The sequence below is a fragment of the Phoenix dactylifera genome, chromosome 15 (genome assembly GCF_009389715.1).
Source record: "Phoenix dactylifera cultivar Barhee BC4 chromosome 15, palm_55x_up_171113_PBpolish2nd_filt_p, whole genome shotgun sequence".
Classification (NCBI taxonomy): domain Eukaryota; kingdom Viridiplantae; phylum Streptophyta; class Magnoliopsida; order Arecales; family Arecaceae; genus Phoenix; species Phoenix dactylifera.
Window position 1 is genome coordinate 10,494,492 of NC_052406.1, and position 20,863 is coordinate 10,515,354.

General features: G+C 38.2%; 2 protein-coding genes across 3 annotated transcripts; one reads left to right on the forward strand and one right to left on the reverse strand.

Moving 5' to 3' along the window:
- The first annotated feature begins 3,102 nt into the window (after positions 1–3,102).
- LOC103705877 (protein EXECUTER 2, chloroplastic-like) lies at positions 3,103–11,266 on the forward strand. The gene is made up of 11 exons (XM_039134405.1): positions 3,103–3,509; positions 4,541–4,657; positions 4,741–4,806; positions 6,536–6,642; positions 6,716–6,797; positions 6,912–7,676; positions 8,726–8,852; positions 8,933–9,096; positions 9,185–9,259; positions 9,484–9,576; positions 10,827–11,266. Exons 1-11 carry the CDS (start codon positions 3,222–3,224, stop codon positions 10,926–10,928), a joined length of 1,986 nt encoding a protein of 661 aa, XP_038990333.1. The 5' UTR covers positions 3,103–3,221; the 3' UTR covers positions 10,929–11,266.
- A 2,475-nt stretch (positions 11,267–13,741) lies between these two features.
- On the reverse strand, positions 13,742–19,326 carry LOC120103766 (probable glycosyltransferase At5g03795). Of its 2 annotated transcripts, XM_039134407.1 has the most exons (6): positions 18,835–19,320; positions 18,587–18,736; positions 18,359–18,489; positions 17,091–17,439; positions 15,014–16,005; positions 13,742–13,999 (listed from the first exon to the last, which is right to left on the reverse strand). In XM_039134407.1, exons 1-5 carry the CDS (start codon positions 19,216–19,218, stop codon positions 15,328–15,330), a joined length of 1,692 nt encoding a protein of 563 aa, XP_038990335.1. In that variant the 5' UTR covers positions 19,219–19,320; the 3' UTR covers positions 13,742–13,999; positions 15,014–15,327. The 2 variants fall into 2 exon arrangements, with proteins under 2 accessions (XP_038990335.1, XP_008787957.2); XM_008789735.4 differs by lacking the exon at positions 13,742–13,999 and having other exon boundaries at positions 15,315–15,938; positions 18,835–19,326.
- Positions 19,327–20,863: the final 1,537 nt, after the last annotated feature.

Sequence of the window (20,863 nt, forward strand, 5' to 3'; positions counted from 1 at the left end):
CTCCACTGGAACAAAGTGCAGATACAATGCATGGACCCAAAACCAATAAGCAAGTTGCACAGAAAAGGGAAGGCTAAACTGAGATGAACATGCTACCCCTTAAATAACAAATGCGCAACTTTGGCTATTATCCCAGAGTAATCATTTGTTCATCTAGAGTCCTGGTATTTGATTTTACATCAGCCGGGTGCAGTAGATTTTGGAAGATGTGTTGATAATCTGAAGAAGTACATTTCAGGCCATAGATTTCAAACAAGCCTTCATTTTTATTCAGCAATTAAGATTGTATATCATGCATGCTTTTTTTTTATTTTTTTTTTTTGAATGAAATAGAAGGCCAATGCCTGCCCATCATGAATAAGCCCGCCCATCACGATAACGTCTCCTGAATAAGTCCAGGAATACTGTGATATTTAGAATGTTTGGGATATAAAGAAACAGAACAATAAGTAGCAGGTGAAGTGGAACCTGTCTTTAAGAGATATTCAGCCCCAATAGAACATCGAATTAAAATCTCAGAAGGATGCCCATATGGAATATTAATCTGCAGCAGTATAATATATCAGATATCAAGCTTGTACTTAGGTATGCATGGCCCACCATATATTTCTCAACATACACGATAACTGATGTAAGAAACAAAAGAGAGGCCATTTTTTTTCGTTAGGTGGCGTTGTTATATTATTTTTCTATGCATGAGATGATTCTTATTGAATGAGTGGGGTGCTAATTTCTAAATTAATCTTGTTTTGTTGCTTCCTCGAGTGCAGGCATTTTTGCACAAAGTTTCAGAATGATAACATGAGGAAAATCGATTAACCAATACAAGGATCTTGTGAAATCTCATCCCTTATTATTTCGAATCATTTTCTAGTTCTGGATGCTAAATATGCAATAGAATAAGCCAGGCAAATAGCAACTGGCTATTAGCTATTAGATATTATTTCATCTCAGGGAAATTGAATTGGATTTATTGCTGAAGATGACGGAGAACATGATCACAAACCATGCAGGCGCAAGATACGTCATGGGATTTTATCACTAGCTATTAGCTATGCACCTAAAAAAAGGTTACCAATCAAGTTTTCTAACCTTAATCTTGTGCCCTGAATGGGGTGAAAATTTTGAACATAAATTTTATGGGTAATAGAAAAATGATAAACAAGCGCTGCTTAGTTCCATGCCAATGCCCATTAGAGTCTCCGATCAGTGTCGCGTTTTTAGCCGACTCAGGGATCGAAACAGGCCCACATCATTTGTTTTTAACCCAACATTTACAGGACAGCTACTAACAATGACAATGACAAACCCAGCGATGACCCTCTCAAGTCTTAGTCCGATCATCAATCGCCATTTCGACACCGGGTCATTTTCTTATGTCTTTACCGGACGATCTCTGTGATTTTTGATTGAATATATTTGTGAACTTACAGACATATCTATACGAAAATTTATAGAAACATCAATATTTTACTATGCTCTTAGGAGTATTACTTGTTAGACAATAAGAGGTAAATGAGGAAATAGGCTCAGAGTGACCCATTTGAAAGGTTGCTTTTTAGAAGAGGTGTGTCTCTTCAAAAGAGTTGCATCAAAAGATATATATCTATTCATTTGTATGGTTGCATCTTTTCATTGCATCTTTGTATGGATGCGTCTTTTTATTTAAAAGACATGACTGTTAGTATGAAAGACATGACTATTCGAAGGGATGCGTCTATTCATTTGAATAGAAAAGATCTGTCTCTTCACTTAGTGTCTGTTCTGAAAAGTCACCATGAACTCTATAAATAGAGCCTTCTTCCCACCATTTTATGCACCGAATTTCGATTCATCTAGTTCTCTCATTCTAGAGTTCTTAGATAGCATTAGTGAGTTCATTCAAAGAGAATACAAAAACTCAATTTTTGGTTCACCGTACAAATAAATTAGTGTGCTTCTTTTGTTTGTGAAGATCATTGTATCCTGAAAGGCAGATGCTCAAGTGATCTAAAACACCTGTGTGGAGGACGAAATCTGTATTAAGGACAGTGCGTCAAACGCTAGCCTTGATTTTACATAGATGTGATAAATCTTCATTTGAAGTCAAATTTATTTATTCATCTATTTATTATTTAATTTATTTTATAAATGTATAATGCACACAAGCAACATTACTATGCTCTTAGGAGTAGTAAGGTGCAGCTTCTTGTTCACGAGACCAATGCCTGCAGAGCTATGTCTACCTTCATGGTCAACACCATCAATCGGCGGGTGCAAATGAGCTCTGCTGAGGTGAGCATCAGGCTAGTTAAGCTTGGCTTTGAAAACTAAATAAGCTGGTCAAGCTCGACTTCGAGCTGATGTCAGCATGATCTGTTTAGGATTAACTTGACTATGCTTTGGGTTGAGCCTAACTTTTCTACTATATATAAATAACATAGATATTCATGCTTGGCCCATAATGAGCCCAGCTCTACAATATGCTTCAGTTCATCTTATGTTCTAGATGAGCTGAGCTCAGTCAAGTTTTTAAAGATTGAGCTTCATGTGTTATGCTAAGTATAGAGGGTAAGATGTACCATATATATATATATATATATATATATAGAGAGAGAGAGAGAGAGAGGGGGGGGGGGGGGGGGGCAAGTAAAACGTGGAGGAATCGATTTTTTTTTTCTTTATTTTTTTTGAATATTTTTCTCCTACTTCTTCTACTTTTTCTTTATTCAAATAAGGGAAGATAATTTACACCACCCTATTAAGTATCCGATCCCATCTGCAGTGGATCCGAAATAGATATAGATAATGGTAATATCCCGAAATAGATATAGATAATGGTACGATCTATCCTAAATCCCATATATGTATATGTACGTGTACATGTGTGTGTGTATATATATATGTGTGTATATGTATGTATGCATGTATGTATGTATGTGTACATACATATGTGTGGGTGTGTGTGTGTATATATATATATATATATATATATATATATATATATATATATATATATATATATATCGATGGGTAACTACCAGATCCATTTAGGTAAGAAGAAGAAAAAGTTAATTTTCTGAGCTAGTACGTGTCAGCGACTGGTCCGTCTGCTACCATTTCATTATCCCAAACTCGAGGCAATTCCCCAAGCCCCAGAACACATAAATACTCTCGTTCTTACCACGATCCACTCCTTCTTCCCTCTTCGCCCTTTCTTCGACACAGAGAGAGAGCGCCCGATGGCCGTCGCGAACGCGTGGGGTTCGGCGACGCCGCCCCTCTCCTCACCGCTCCTCCGCCGCTCTGGTCCGCCATCGCGGGAGGTCCACCTCAGCTTCACCGGCGTGGCCCTCAGCCGCCCCGTCCTCCGTGGCGAGCGGGGCGGCGCAACCCTGCCCTGCCGCTGTAGCACCCCGGCCGTCACCCCCGGCGGCGGCGGGGGCGGTTACTCAGACTGGGACTGGAACCGGTGGAGCAGCCATTTCTCGGAGACCGACCAGGCCGAGAACTTCGTCTCCGTACTCAAGGTGACCCATCTCCTCCCCCCCTTTTCTGCCCTTGAATCGAAAGGGCCAAATTCGAGATTTCTTTTGCTTTCTTATGAAATTTTTGAGTTGGATTTCGATTATCTTGGCTTTTCTCGCCGTTTTCCGTGATTTAATTTGCCTATCAATCCAATGATTAATTTAGTGCTACCAATTCTTTCTCTGTCTTTTTAATTTTATGGCATTCGGTGCTAGGGCATCTGTGTGCACGAAGAAGGCTAGGGCATCTGTTTGCTAGGGCATCTGTCTTTTTACGAAAACGCTTCTTTTTCTGACTCTGCTCTACGAAAGGAAAAAGGGTGGAAGGCCATTAACTAAAATATGTCTATGGTTAACTAATTGCCTAGCTCCAGGAATGGTCGAAGCCATACCCAATCGAAAAAGGATGTTATCCAAACGCATCTCAAGTAGTTGTAGTAAAACCTGACCTGTTGACCCTTTGGCTTTTCGCTACAATGCCTCTATCTCCTATTATAGGCTGATAGGCCCTCTATAGCCTATCCGCCTATAGAGGTACCCAAACCCGTCGCCCTCTCTATGGCAACCTCTGCCTGCCTCCTAAAATGAGCTGTACCGAGAGAGAGGAATAGCCTCTTTCGAGTTCCCCGTTAGCTGTTCGCCTTTTGTAATCGAGAGTAACGGAAAGAAGAAAAGAAAGATGGGATCGAAATGAAGACAGAAAGCAGATTGATCGACTGAATCTTTACTTCGCCTACTTCTTTCTACGTTATCTTTCTCTACGAGAGCCGCATGACATGACCCTGTGGGGACCATGGTCGTCCGTCTCCGGTTTGCCGGCCGATAAGATCACTGAGATTGACCAGCCAGCTGGGTTGGTTTGGCTATTCCTTTCTATTGAAAAGGAGTCAGCTGTCTGCGCGAGCTTCCTGATCAGAAACAATCTGGACGGAACCTATCTGGGAAGACCCCTTCCAACGATTGTCGTCCTCCGCAAACCGATGATCGTCGAAAGATTTGTTTGATCTAATTATCTTCTTTCTATTTCTTGGTAGTTTCAACTTGAAGAAGCTATTGAAAAAGAGGACTTTTCTGAAGCTGCCAAACTGAAGAAAGCTATTGCAGAAGCAACATCTAAGGATGTTGTAGCTCTAGTTATGTCTGAGCTGAAGGTCAGTCATATTCTTTCTATCATTATCAAGTTGTCGAACAATTGTGAGCTTTGATTCTAATGCCATATCTTGTCATTCTACAGAATGCCGTAGAAGAGGAACGTTATCATGATGCATCAAGGTTATGGAGACTTGCAGGCAGTGGGCTGGTAATTCCCTATCATGCATATATTCCCTCATCTCCATATTAGCTTAGTGTAAGAGTTTTCTTGAGTTTGAGGAGTCTTCTATCTTAGGTGCCATAACTACCTGCTCCAGAAACCTGGTCCTCATTGTTTGGAGGTTTGGAGCTCTACAATGGCTGCAACTTTAGCTCTGCTGCTAACATAAATATCTAAATCACTTTTAGACTTCCTAATTTATTCACCTTATTTTTTAATATTTATCAAGTATTGTGTTGCATCATTCACTTGCATCTTTATTGCACCTGCATCACATTACTTTCGAGGAATTTCATGTGGCTGTTGTAGTAGGTGAATTTGCTCATCTCTTTAACTGTGCTCATGCAATGTTAGTTTGTCCTGTAAACTAACTACGTTTTCAATCCTTGTACCTTGTTAGTTAAAGAACATGCAAATGCTACTTTCTCTTTGCCTTGATGGTGTAATAGTTGCAATTACCACTTACCAGTAATGTGGATGTAGTGCATTTACACAATTTTTGAGTGATGCAATGGGGCAATTTTCATAGCCTTGTCCATGTCAGTTTGAGAATTGGAATTGAGTTTAAAACAAAGCATATTGTGCCCTTAGTAGCCATAATCTTCTACCTCGAGTCACACAAATGCCTTGGAATTTTACTGGAATATTGAACCTGAACCCACTTCCTAAGCAATTGTTTACTAATATTGTTTCTAAACTATCCACTTCCCTGCATCCGCACCTGCTCCCACTCCAGCTCCCCACTTCCGATTCTGGCAGCTAAGATTGTACTTGTATGATTTGGTCTAGAAACAAGCTTATTGTGTTATTGGGTACAGTATCAAGTGCTATAACACTTTGGCACTATTACATGGAGGAGTAGGTGAAAATAAGTTAAGTTTCTGTTAGCTAATTAAAGTTTGTATTTTGTCCTAGCTGAAATATTCCGTTGTGTCATCGATTGAGAATGCTGTTTTTGAATGAGAAAACTCCATTGATGATTCTTACAGAAACATGGTACATGCGCTACAATTCCTTCTTCATACCAATGCTGGTGTCAATAAAATATCTCACTGACATACGGCTTTCCTCAGTGCACTATATAATGCAACACTACAGATTAACAGCAATATATAAAAAGGAAGAGCTAAGCAATATATTAAAAGGAAGAACTAACTACAGAACTGCTTGGAAAAGTTTGAATCTTACTGTAATCAACTGACCTGATGCATATGTGTTAATTGCGTGTCCTAGTAATTTTTATTTGGCATGCTGCTTAGGTCAGTATCTGCAAAATTAACACACCTGTCCACAAAAAAAAAAAAAGAAAAAAGATAACACGGTCTGCAACACACATATATGTCTACCATGTATTCAACAACAAACAACTATTTTTACTCTTCATCACAGTGTATACTAACCAAAGGAAATAAACTTCGAATGTGGTCACCAGTATGAACATCAGCTTATGCCTTACAATAGTTTCCTTGGAACGCCTTTTTCGTTCCCCCTCTTTGCACATCAACTCTTAAATACAGGCAAACGCTAAGGTTTAACCAATGTATACAAATGTTCTTTTGTTAGCTTATGCATCTTTGCTAGACCAGATAGAGACCAGTCTCAAGTGAATACTTGAGCATCATAATCATTTTAATTAGCATTTTACACACCACAGTTCTTGTTTAGATTAACGCTCTATGATGTGCTGCAATTCAGATGCCGTCACTTCATGTTTCAGGTAGGTTGGTGGGTGGGCTGGGCAAAGGATTCTGATGATCCTTTTGGCAGAATAGTACGCATAACCCCAGGTGTTGGAAGATATGTTGCCAAGAGTTATAGTCCAAGGTATTAGTTTTCAGCTTCTCTCTCTCTCTCTCGTGATGAGCTGTTATAACTTATTAATGACTGCACATTTCAGGCAACTTCTAACTGGGTCTACAGGAACCCCATTGTTTGAAATCTTTCTTATCAAAGATGATGATGGGACATATATAACCCAGGTATTATAATGTCCAGGCTGTTATAAGATTCCTTCAATTCTACTGTACTCTGATCATGTTCTATAACCATGTAGTAATTTCCCCAACCACCTCTGATGCTCAATCATTGGCCAGGTAGTGTCCTTGCAAGCTATGAAAGGAAAATCAACCCTTTCCCCCTCATCGGTATTGAAGACAACAGATGATTCAGCTATATCTGGCTCTGAGAACTCATCCATGGAAGGAAATCCAGCTAATGATGATGCTGCAGAGAAAGACAACGAAGTTGCTGCAGAGAAAGGAAATGAAGATGCTGCAGAGAAAAGCAGGGAACAAGCAGCAGAGAAAGGCAGTGAGGATATAAATGCTAAGGATTCTAGTGAAGAAGGCCTAATAAGTATTATAAATTTTCTCAAGGAGAGGATTCCTGGATTTAAAGTGAAAGTACTGAATGTTATTGGGTCAGAGGAAGTTAAAGTGAATACAGAATCTTTGGAGCAGTTAGTGCAAGATGATGAAGAGAAAACTGCTTCCATTGATGATTCAAAGGATGAAACAAGTAATCTGGATAGCGTTCAGCGCGAAGCAGTGCCAGTGGGTGGGGGTGCTGATTCAACTGAAGGGAGCAAAAATACAAATGTGAAGCTTTATATTGGTGGAGTGCTTCATAACAAAGAGGATGTTTTGTCAAAATCATATGTACGTGCTCCAGCAGAAATAATGGATATGGAAAAGGACTCTTTCATACTGCATATTCCTGGCAGAAGTGCTGAACTTGATGCTGAAGAAAGAAAAGCTAGAAAAATCAAAGTTGCAGCTATTGCTGCTCAAGCAGCCTCAGATCTTATGCCTCCTGATGTTGCAAAGGCATTCTTGAGTGGGGACAAGGCTGCTTCAAAGGTGAGCTTAAGATAAAATAATCTTCAGATATTTAGGAATAAATATTCGTAATTGTTCGAAATTTGTGATCCAACTTAACATTATGTATTATGATCAATCTGTATAATATTAAGCACTACATGAGCTGCTGATACTGCAGTTTTTCGTGAGCACCTTTGTCTCGCCTGCAATCAAGATATAGTGGACCAATGGCTCCAATGATCTTGTAATTTTGAATCATACATGTTACTGGTATTATTTCTACCACTGCTGCTGCTGCTGAATATGCTAGATTCCTTTTGTTATGCTGACTTTGCTTGTATATATGATTATTTATATATGAAAGGAAAAAAGTTGAATTCGTATATATAAAATACTTGAATGAAAGCCAATTCTTGCATGCTTTCATGGTATTGGTGGCTTTTACCTTAATCAGTGTCACTAGTTGAGCTCTCTACAGGTTGGATTCAAATTAGGGTCATGGAAAAATATATTGCTGTAACTTATATTGTGCTCATTACACACTTTCAAGCTAGCTGAGTTTGGAACCAGCTTTGTTGTCAGATCATATGTATGTATTAGATGCTCGGTGCATATGCCTTGAGCATGAGTTTTTCTATGTCTCGACTGAAATTTCACATTTACCTCTCATTTCTGGTATTCTTCAACTCAAGGAAAGAGGATGCTGCCAATGTCAATGAACTACTTCATGTATTTGTGGTTATACATTTGACTGACATTTGTTATGTGTTTTTGTTATACTGACTTTGTATATCTCACCCACAAAGGGTAATTGACCCTTAATAAGCTCGAATGTGCTGGCATTCCAGATCAATTCCTGCCCTGATGGTTATGCTTATAAATAGTTATTGGCTGATTACGGTATGATTGCACCTAGACGAGAACAAAATCAGATGATGTAATAGGCTTGTAGAGCCGACTACAAAGTGAATCTTTGTAGTGCATCATGTTATTGAGACATTACAGTAATAGTACATTATGGTGAACAGGAACAGTCTTGTATTTATGTATGTATCACCTGTACTAATCAACAAGAGTAATTGTATTAGGTTTCTAAAGATCTCCGAGAGGTTATCCAGCTTGCAGTTAGCCAGGCTCAGAGAAGAAACAGATTATCTAGGAATACTGCTTTTAATCGGATCATCACTGACAATGTTGGTTTAGATCCATTTGATGGTAAGTCTGATTGGAGAATCAAATATGGTTTGCATTTGATTCAAAATATATCACAGCCAGCATCCTCCATCTTCATGCAGGTCTATATGTGGGAGCTTTTGGCCCCTATGGCACTGAGGTAGTACAACTGCGGCGCAAGTATGGTCACTGGAATACTACAAATGAAACAGATCCAGACATAGAGTTCTTTGAGTATGTTGAAGCTGTAAAATTGACCGGGGATCTAAATGTTCCTGCTGGACAGGCATGTGATTAATTAGTTAGTTTTTCTTCACATTTTTTTTTAATAGATCGATTCTGTGTACATTTCTCACCTGGTTTTCTTTGGGCAGGTAACATTTCGTGCTAAAATTGGGAAGGGGAATCAACTTCGAAACCGTGGACTCTATCCAGAGGAGCTTGGCGTGGTAATCTTTGTTTTAGTTTCTTTTAATTTGTTCCTGTATCAGATGTGCAAGTGATAATCTGACATAACCTGTTTTTCGAACCTTTCAAAAACAATTTGATAATTCAGGCCTTATATTCCTTGTTGATGTGATTATGCATATTTGTTTTTAGGCACTTATGGCTCAGAACCCTATCTCAGAAAAAGATGTTCTTTAGAGCTGATCCATTTGTATGAAAAATGCAGGTTGCAAGTTACAAGGGCCAGGGAAGAATTGCAGAACCTGGATTCAAGAATCCACAATGGGTTGATGGAGAATTATTACAGCTCAATGGAAAGGTAAAATTAGATCATTTTGATGCTTCTTTCAAATTATTTTATGGTTATGGTATTTGTATTTGTGTGCTACTTTGCCAGCGGATGCATGACCTTGTGACAATTTATCATTCAGCATCAAAACCTTATAGACAAATTAGACCGATGAAACACATGGCACACAGTGTGGTGCTAATATATTTAATTAATAAATGTAGTTGATCAGTCATCCTGACAGAACTTTCTATGATTTAAGAGGCACAAGATTCATACTCTTTGATTTCAGTTGGTTGAGGGTAGGAGGTTGTAAAGGATAACCTCTCCCATGCTCTTTAGATCTTTTTCTATTTTTCAAAGCTACTTTGTAAGTCGATCGACTTCTTGGTTTCTACTATTTCACAATTGTGATTGATGCAAGCATTGAAGGCTTATCTGAAGGAGGAAAAGATCTGGGTGGATGAAGCTTTGTTGCACGAAACTTCTCCATAGGGTACCTCACTCCTGCACCGATCCCTAAATGCTTCTTATTTTAAAATTTCTCAAGAGGTCTACTTCCACATGTGCACATCTGAACGCTTAAAGTAACTAGGGGTTGAAGCAGGGACATGCTTTGAGATGTTATTTGCAGCTTGAGATGGGTCCCTAAATGCTTTGAGATGTTATTTACAGCCCATTCCCTTTAATATTTAAACGTATCCACAAGATCAGTCTGATAGAGATGAATGCTAGGTGGATTTGTGCTAGCAATAATGGAGCAGAGAGAGCAGGAAGGAGGGGGTTATGGCAGGGAATCAACTTAGAATAGTATGATCATGTGCGGCAGTTATTTGATGACACCAGGATGAAGGGGTGATGTGAAGGATCAGGAAAAATAAGGGAATGGATGAAATTTCTCATCAACTCTTTGGAATGCTGACAAGATCAAATGAATAAAACCATTAGCAGGAGGATCCAAACTGGCTCTAGATAGTTAATTATGTTAGTAGTGCTTCGGACAAAGATGATTGTTCCCTGCATAAGTCAATCATCAAGTGTGACAGGCTAGAATCACTGTAGATCATGATCTTAAACTTCTATGTTCCTCCAGCCTGGGCTAACAAGCTGTATCACACTGATAGACTATGATTGTGCAGCAGTCAATGTTGTGTGCTTCTGGTAAATCCGCAAAGGAAAGGAGGATAGAAGTAAGAGAGACATCCTACTATAATAGTGGTGGCAGAAACATTAACTCCCTTAAGGAAATCATTTTAACTCTCAAACTATATCTTGTGCAGGGCTTTGGGCCGCATGTCAGAGGCACAGAGCTTGGATTTCTTTATGTTATACCTGATCAGAGCTTCCTGGTGCTGTTCGAGCGTTTGAAACTTCCAGACTGATGTTGTGCAGATCAAATACATGTTCTTGCTTCGAATTTGAGTTCGAGAATGGCGGAAGTAGACAGCCCTTTGAGAAAAAGGAGTTCCAGATATGTCGGCTTGTGTTATTCATAATCCTAGATCTTTTCTTTCTGTTTTAAGCTTAACAATGAAGCTTTTCTTCTTCCCCCATTTTTCCCTTTTTTTATTTTTAAACTCATTACCTGAGTGCTGATTCTGTGACATCCAAAGGCACCAAGTTGCGGAATATTTTATGATGCCAGAATTCTAAATTTGTACATAACGATATCCTGCCCTTATATTTATATGAGAATGCTAAATGTTTGTTGAGATCATTATTCTGAAAGGTGGTTCTTAATCTCTTGACATTCTTTTAGCTAGACGACCTTGGGATGGCATCAGCATGAAGATGACCCAATCAAGTTAGGTATTGCCCCCAAAAAAATTTTATGTGAAGAAGGGTTGAACAGGAGGGGTTTAGGGTTTAGAATTTAGGTTTTAGGGTTTAAGGATTTAAGAGTTTAGGGTTGGCTTTCAGAGGGTTCCAATTCCATGTGCCGGAGGTTTTTACCTACATGCGTCTCGCACGGTCTATTTAAATTAGAATTGGTCCGAATCTTTTTTTCTCAGATAGTTCAGAACCTCAGGAGATGCGTATATAGCTATTAATCATTTGCCTTTTGATCCTCCATCTGGATATTTGCAAATTAGATCTCAACAACTGATCATAATACATTTCTTGAGAAGAAGAGTGCATGAAAAATAGTGATTTGGAGAAAACAAGCACGATTTTGTATATGCGATGGGAATGAGAGAAGATGACAAAGTGTATTTTGTAGACATCTCTCTGAGCCCGCTTTATATCTATCCTCTTTGCCAGAGGAAGAAGGAATTCCACAACTCAATTTTTAGCATTTCTTTTTGCCATTACATGCCACCTCCAAAAGCAACACATCTGTTCACTAAAAAACGACATTAGCTATAACAAAGTGGTAGTGGTTGCTGTGATGGGAGTGAATTCACCATCACTACACTGATGAATCTTTTCATGTGTTCCCTTTACTACCCTCAAAATCCCATCAATATATTATGTAAAGAGAGTATTTTCTTTTAACCCTTAATCTTGTCCTTTTTTCCTAGATACCCTTTGTTATTTAGAACTATTTCAATCAGGCCCTTCAGACATCCATTTCCGTTAACCTGATGTTAGAAAATTGTCGCACGACAATCACGTCGTGACTTGAAAATATTTGAGAACTAGGATGCCATTTAACAAAGAAGGAAAAAAAAAGGAAGTGTTTTCTTTAAAAATTATTTTGATGGAGGAGGATGCAGAAGAGGTATCGAGGGGCTGGTGATGGTGACGGCGATGCCGGTGAAGGGGAAGGGGACGGTACTGGGCCCACCTGGAAAGATGCTCCCCCGCGCCGATCTGGAATCCATGAACTTGGTCTTACAAGATCTATCACTCCTAACACCTATCAGTTTCTCGAACACTCTGTTTCTCATGGCTTCTCGAACACTCTAGTTGATGCAGCATACACATTTCACGTAGCGTCTTAATGCTATCACAGTAGCATATCGATTACTATTTCCCAAACTAACTTCATACAGCCGGATTATATCCGTTCGTATTCATTTTTGCATCCGATTTGGGTCAGATTTCAATACTATTTTTTTTGTCCAATTGAATGGATCTGGATAGTTAATTCAAAAATCTCTCAAGTACAAATATGAATGCAAATACAGCTGATTTTCCATATCATGATATTCGTATAATATAAATAAATAAAAAAAAATTTTAAGTTAAGCTAAATTAAAAAAACTAATTAAATGATTAACCAAACTTAAACTAAAAAAATCTAAATATCGGATGTCCGTCGCTTAATATAGTAATCCGAATATGTAATACCCGATTCGAATAAAATCCTTCGAATCACCCTACATGCCTAAAAGGTTCAAACCTCTCGTTCGTCCGTTTTGTCTCTCTTTTCTTTTTGTCATTTTCCAACAACTAGGATTTCGAAAATTCCGTCCATTTTCTAGTTTCCATCCGGCGACAACCACGAAACGCCTTGAAGGTGTCATAAATCTTCAGTGACAAACAACCTTAAACGGTATATCCTTTATGAAATTATTAATTTTTATTATTAATAAATGCTTATTTTATTTGAATCTTTTCTTCATGATCATGTCTTTATTGCTAGTTTTCATCTTTAAGTTTTTCTCAAATTTGATTAATATCTACCAAAATATCCAATTTATATCTGCATTCAGATAAAAAAATATAAATATTTTTAATAAACAATAAGTATCCATTTATAGCAAACATGAATATATTTAATATTTAATATTTATTTTAAAACAAATGTTAATACTAATTTTGATATCTGTTTAATATTCATATTTATTGAAAGATATGAATTTAAATATAAATATATCGACCGGTCCATTTTCAGCCCAAAGCCATAAATTTCTTTTTTTATCATTATTTTAAATTTGACATAACTATTTCAAGTCCTCCACCCAAGAGCGCAAGTGCTCTGCCAGCACAGTGATACAGGTGGCCTCAAGTGTAGATGTTACAGTGCAGCTCTGTTTAAAGATTGTAGTGAGCGCTGATGTTGAGTTGGTGTCCCATTCTCATATTTTTTTCTGGATTAATCTGAAAAAGCACTGGAGTACAACAACATTTAACAATTACAATTTACATCCTGTTATTGTGTTGTTACCTCAACAAAGGTATGGCGTTCTCCATTATCAATTTTAACATGTTAAAAGGAACGCATTTTAACAATTTGAGCTTCAAAAGCTTTTCAAGAATGGAGTACATCATCCATTAGATCAATCTTAACCAGAAAAATAGTCCTTTTCACAGGTGATATTTTTGACAGAAAAATGTGTTTTTTATATAGGAAATCTTATTACGAACAATGAATAATAATTTTAAACTTATTCAGTAAGCAAAATTAGTAGATGCTTTACAAAATGGAACTCCAGAATTATGTGAGCTATCAACGGAATGATGCTGACCTTCCTACCTGCTATATTCTGTTTCCTCCCATTGCTACCTGAAAACACGAATAGGCAGTATTTTGAAACAAAAAAATAAGAATGAAAAACAACAACTGAATGACGAAATTGAAAGTTCACTGAGAATCATATTGATAATAAATCATTCAATAGATTAAAACCACTAGACATTGTTCAAGAACTTTTAAATCTTCAATCATTCTCAGAATTACTTTAGGAAAAATAAAGTAATTCATAAACTATCTACTAATTCATAACTTCTGTGAATTTGCATCATAATGAGGTATCTACAGCTTATTTACAAAAAATCAATCATTACTACGGGATGAATCAATGGTTGCTATAGCTGCTATATTTAGTTTTGATTCCCTGCCGCATGTCAGTCCCTGCCCATTCATACTTAATTGTGAAACATTCCACTTTTTTACTTCACTTTTCTTTTTAATTTTTTCACAAGGGAAAAAATTACATAAATATCAAGTTTTCTGTTAAGGATGAAAACAGATCAGAACACTGTATTTTAGTGGAAAATCCAGTTTTCTGCCGTCTGGTTGGCAGAAAACTAAAAAAATTATTTGCTCTCCAAAGACCACATGAAAACAGAAAGCAAACTCAAGGTCCCTTCCAGAAAAGCAGATCAGGGTCTCCTCCTACTTTTCAATTTCTTTTTTCGCATAATTACTTTAAAAATTGGACTGTTCTTTTTTCAAGGAAATACTACCCCCCCCCCCCCCCCCCCCCCACCACCAAAAAAAAAAAAAAAAAAAAAAAGACAGATATCTTGAATGCCAAATTTCTGACTATGATTGCCAATTGCATAGAACTTCAAATACTCAAATGACGAAAACTAGTGACCTAAAGAATGTCAAGCAAATGATTAGTTAAATACCGAAAAGTTTTAGTGCTACTTCATCACCTCCTCTCATTATCCACGGATATATATATTTAAACAAGAAATGATCTCTGACATAAACAAGGAAAAAAATTAGAAATATTTGCTTGCTTAACACTGAAACTAATAGTAGATGATAAAAGGCCTGTTGCTTCCATACCTGTATGCAAGAATCCACACCCTTATTGTGTGTTCTCCTTGTACATCCAAAGCCTTACCTACCAAGGCTCTGGAACTCAAACCGTGGAAGGCCAGCCTAGCCCCTTTATGGATAAAAGAACCAAATGAAAAAACTGGTGTATTAACTCTGTTTCTTTGACAATGCTGAGAACATTCTTTCATGTTAAACGCAATCTTGTGTGCAGTCTGAATCCTCTTTCCTTTCAGCTCATCTAACGTGATTAGTTTTGTCATGCTGAACTATGGTCTACGCTTCAAAAACTTCTCTACAAACTGTATAATGGAACATTACCGCTACACCTGAATCTGATTCAGCCTATTGAACCAAACTGAGTGCAGTATCATATGGAAGATATCATACTTTACTGGCTTAGCATGCCATAGAAAATGCTTCTGCAACTTCTTCACATTCATCTGCATGGTTATGTATCGTCTAAGCGGAATTTTCAACAAGATATCCTTCAAGTTAGGTATATCCTTCTCTGCTATGACCACTGAAAAGGTACTCCAGTCAAGAACTTCATCAAATGGAAGCACAAAATTATCTGCTATTATAACCGGAACACACTCATAATAAATAGCCTCCACTATCCTCGGGCTGTTCACTTCATAGCCCATTGGACAAATGCAAAATTTGCTTGATTTCATGTGTTGGATGTATGACATCTTTTTAGCAGCCCTATGTGGGAGGCTCTCGTAGATTCTCATGTCTGCATCTTTCCCACGCCAGTACTGGATAAGGATGGGTCTGACACGGCCATGCATTTGTCCAGCAAAGAAGGCAAGTATAGACCTCTGGGAAACAGGTTTTCCTCCAACATCCCTGAGAGGCCTTCTGGGTGTTCTGATGTAGGTTTCTGGGAGGGAGACATCTTTTCCACGAATAAATACTCCTTCTGAGACATCTGCATTGCATAGAGCTTTAATGGTGTTCCTTCTAAATTCATCATGCAATTTTGTTGTGTAAGGACCCTACATGGTATCGGATAAAGGAAGATTAAGAGATCATGTGATGACTACCCAGAATAAAGATTATTAGACAAAAAAGGGTCACCATTTTGGTAACTTCGTGATGTCACCCAGAAAAAAAATTCAGCTAATGAAGATGATAACAGGGAGATATCAGACAGTGGGCAAACATAAGTTACATAACCCATAGTTGATATTTATTTTTTTACCTTGGCTGACATGGCATGTTGAGAATGGTTGGTGAAAATTTGTCAACTTAGCAGGTCAATTAAACAACACCATAGGCCATATGGTTATATATAGTGACAAAGTAATATGCTAATTGACAAAATTTGGTGGCTTATTCTTGCGATAACCATAACTGATAGAGAAGTCAAATCTGAATATCACATATGAAAGTAAAGGAGAACATGGAGACAGCATAAAAAATTGAAAAGATATAAGAAAAATTAGGATCATGGTACCCTTGTTCAGAAATTTCAGAAATGTCATTGTTTCAAAGTTCTTTAGATCATGCAAGTAATATAAAAGACAAATTGATCGATGCAACCTCTTCTAGCTAACTCCAAAAAGATTTTGCTGTTCAATAATATTGGCCACTTTCCTTTTTTCCTTTTTATAACTTCTCCTAATTTTGCTAAAGTTTGTTTAGTTCCTCAGAAGGTAAAAACTTTCAAACGTAATATAACCATAGGTGCTAGTTAAAGAAATTAATCTCTTGCCAAGTGACAAATTATAACTAGGCAATATTATTTCCTTCTGACATTTACTTTGCCCCAATTAAGCACTGTGCATCTCAACAATTTCATACGTATGAAGCATGAAGTGTAGAACATATAGAACAATCATTTGTTCTAAAGTCCAATAGAATAAAATATAACCAGAGAGATCTCAATATCAGATTCCCATCAAGGACAGTAAAGTGATAAATGTTAAAGGAAAACAAGCTAATCTGTTTGAATAATTGACATATGTACACACAGTTATGCAAGTACATGAGCAAGTGAGATCATATTCACAATATCTAAAACATGAAGCTTTACTCGAGAAAAAGAAAGATTGTATGGACAAAGACAGAAAGAGCATACCCAATCATGGCAAGCAACAAAGAAGTGATCTGCTCCTCTTGTCCGGTTCCAATAAGGATATTTAGCAGAGATCATGTTGATGTAGTCCCTTAGAAAGATCAAAAGTTCATTTATATTATGAGAATCAGGCCTATAAAGAGCGAGTTCTAGCTGTCGTGCACCATATGGCAGATAGAATATGTGGGCCCTGTTTCCATCCTTCACAACAAATTGCTTGTTTCCCTCCATTAATTTCATAAACCATCCTTCAGAAGCGTAGATGCCTTTAAGGTCAGGAGAGTGGAAAATAGGTCTCGATCCATCCTTGTAGATATAAACTTTAAGAATTCTTTCCATTAGTTCATAGCTCCTGTAAGTAGTGCAGTTTGGCTTTCAAAATGCTCTCTCTAAAAAAAATGGTGACAATTGTGTGCCATTATAGGAAAGATTATAACTCTTACAAGCTCATAGATTTCTATATATCATAACAGCATGCACACTTTTTATATCAAGTGTTAACTAGACATTATATGTTCTAGCAGTTGCAATGGCTTTTCTAGTCACTACAACAGAATATATTCTGACAAAATTATTATGATGTATAAAATTACTAAAATAAAGATAGTTGGCCACAAGAGACTAGAATACTGACATGGTGGAAAGTGCAACAATTAGATTCCATTGTCAAATCCCTAGAGAGAAAAAAACACGGTGTTAACAAATGGAATATATATCTGGGAAAAAGAAATGGAAGGTATTGCTCGACAGGCTAAAAGTTAGTATCTCAGTAACATGCATCACCCATCGCCACGGCCTAAGCAAACTGGCAATCAGACCACAACACAGAGTTATAGGTTAGCCAATTTCTTGCTTCAGTGTTTAACTGATCCTATGGAACCAGATCAGCAAGCTCTCATTCCCTTTCTTCCAACAGGCTAGATAAGCCTAATTTAAGAAGCAGACAACCAGTCTATGATTTTTTAACTAGATTCAAGGTTGGCAGAAGAATTAACACTGCAAACTAAGACTCATTGAGAAACCCCTTGCTATCCTCTTAGGTCAAATCAGAAAAATGACAAAACTACCAACCAAAACACTAACAAGCAAACCCAGCCCACCTCCCAATAATGTAACTACCCAAACTTACAGAATAAAGAAAATAGCCACAAGACAAAATGAATAAGAGATAAATTCAGTCCAAAAGATCATTCCTAAACGGTATAATTCTTGCCCTGAACATAAGAAAGATGAAGGAGAAGCCAAATGATTCAAGACTTCTTCAGTCCCACCTCTTAAAAACTGAAACATTTCGGAACAATGGAGCATAAAGATCAGGATCATTCAAAACAAGTGGGGCACGATCAATTTCTCTCTTCGCATATATAAGCTGCTGATGAGGAGACATCAACCAAACAGGCACCTAAACAGATCAAGAAACACACCGAATATCCAATTAAAAATGTTAAATTTCTCCAAAGAATGACGAGAAAAGGAAACTCCTAAGCTGAAACATCTACCTCTGGCAGCAAAGGCGACACCTTTGGTTCTACATTCCTCGATTTCACCCCCACAGCATCAGGTTTCGAAATCGGTGGAGGAGGAGATGCTACAACCGGAGGCGGCACGGTCGTAGCGGTGGAATCCGTGGAGTTTGAAGTATCAAGAGACTGCACAGACCGAGAATCCATCAAATTCCTGCCCTAAAATTATGAAATTTTCCACCGAAGTTGAAGAAGAACCGAAATTCCGAGCAGAGATTTCTTACTTCTCGCCATAAAGGAGGAATCTTTAGGTCAGCGTCACTATCTTCCACCTCCTCGTCATCAGAATTCGCATCCAAAGAGGACAAAGGCGCAATAGAAAGACTTGGGGGTGGAGTGGGAGCAGAGGCTACTCGCTCCTGGTACTGACGAAAAGCACTAAGCGAAGGCGGAGGAAGAAGAGATCCCTCAGAGGACGAATCTCCGCCTGTACCGGCGGAGGGGAGAAGGAACCAAACGGAGACCGGGTACGGGGCGGAGAAGGAGAGGAGCACCGCCACCGCGGAGACCGCCAGGGCGACGGCGACGATATCCCTCCTCCACCGGCCGGCCACCCCAGCGCCTCCGAAGCGGCGCGTCGCCGCCTTCCACAGACCCATCGCCTCCATTCGAGGCCGTCGAGTCGCGTTCTCCGCCACCGTCGCCGGATCCGGAGGCTGTCGAAGGAGAAAGGAAGGAGGTCGAGAGACTCGTCGAGGCCGCCATGGTTGACTGGAAGAAAAGGTCGGGGATTGGCGGAATCTACGGCATTAGATTGTCTTCTTTCTCAAATGACTTTATAACCCCTAGTAACTCCCCTAAATTTACTACAATTCTGCTCACAAATGGAAATAGATAAAGATGTCCCGATGAGGGTATTTATGGTATAATTGTTGAAAGTGGCATGTGAGTTAGTCTCAATAAATGAAAACAGCATACTAAAAAAAAAAAAGCAAGCCGTAGGGTCGGAATTACAGAGAGGCTTCCTCATCAAGACATAACATCAGTCCATAATCGATCCACCCATTCCAGAACACACAATCCTACAGCCGTTCATCGGGTGGGGTCCCAGTTGTCAAGAGAGGGTCTTAGAATGGGTCTAGTAAATTGTAGGTGAACATAATAGATTGTTTATGAATTTATGCCAGCTCAATCGTGTTATTAAAATGGTCCACGGGTGGAGTGTGGAAGGGTGCCGCGTTCTTATCAAGCTTTCGGACACAGGAAAGAGACCCGCCGTGCGCGGTTGACAAAGGATATGACTGAGGATGAGCTGTGCTGTACCTACCGGAACACCCTATATTCTCGAGCACCCACAATTATACCACTCTCCGCTGGGAATGGGCCCCATCTTGATGGGCTATTGAGCTTTGGAGGAACTTGGTTTGATGCCAATATGAGAGCGATTGCTATGGGTTTAGGTCACCTTGTCATCGTCATCTTAGGCCCTGTTTGGGGGAGCTTTTGGAGGGTCAGAAAGTGCTTTCTGGCCCTCCAAAAGTACTTTTAGATGAAAAACTGTGTTTGGTAAATTTTTCAAAAAGCTGTTTCAGCTTTTGCGGGAAGCTGAAAACAGCTTTTAGGAGAAAGCTCCAATTTGAAGCTTTTGGAAGGAAGCTGTTTCAGCTTTTTCGGAAAGCTGTATTTTTGACAAAAATACCCATATTAAAATAACATAATTACATAGTTTGTCCTTTTATAAATCTAAAAATCTGCTGTAGCTAAGAACCCTAGCCGTCAGACTCCCTTCCGTAAGAAAAGGTATTTTTCTTTTCAATTTTTGTATGCATCTCTTGAACCACATTTTAGAAGAAAAAAATTTTAATCCTTTTCCATACCTTCCAAAATCAATCTATTGTTTTTTTTTATCATCAACCTCGCGGCCCGCGCTGAGGTTCTCCTCGAGCGTGGACCACGAAGAAGAGCCCCTGGACTGCGGAAAATTATTTTATGAAAAATTATGAAAAATTATTATGGAAAATTATTTTATACTAATAATTATAATATTTTATACCTTTATTTTTGTATTATACTATAAATATAATATCATATTATATTATATCATAATACATTAATATGTTATATTAAATAATTTAATATTATGTTATATTATGGAAAATTAATTTATACTAATAATTATAATATTTTATACCTTTATTTTTGTATTATACTATAAATATAATATCATATTCGCTTTGGAAAGGAGAGAATTTGAAGAAAGTCACTCTCGGAAACTCTTATTGGACGAGAGAGAGTCAATATGATATTGGCGTT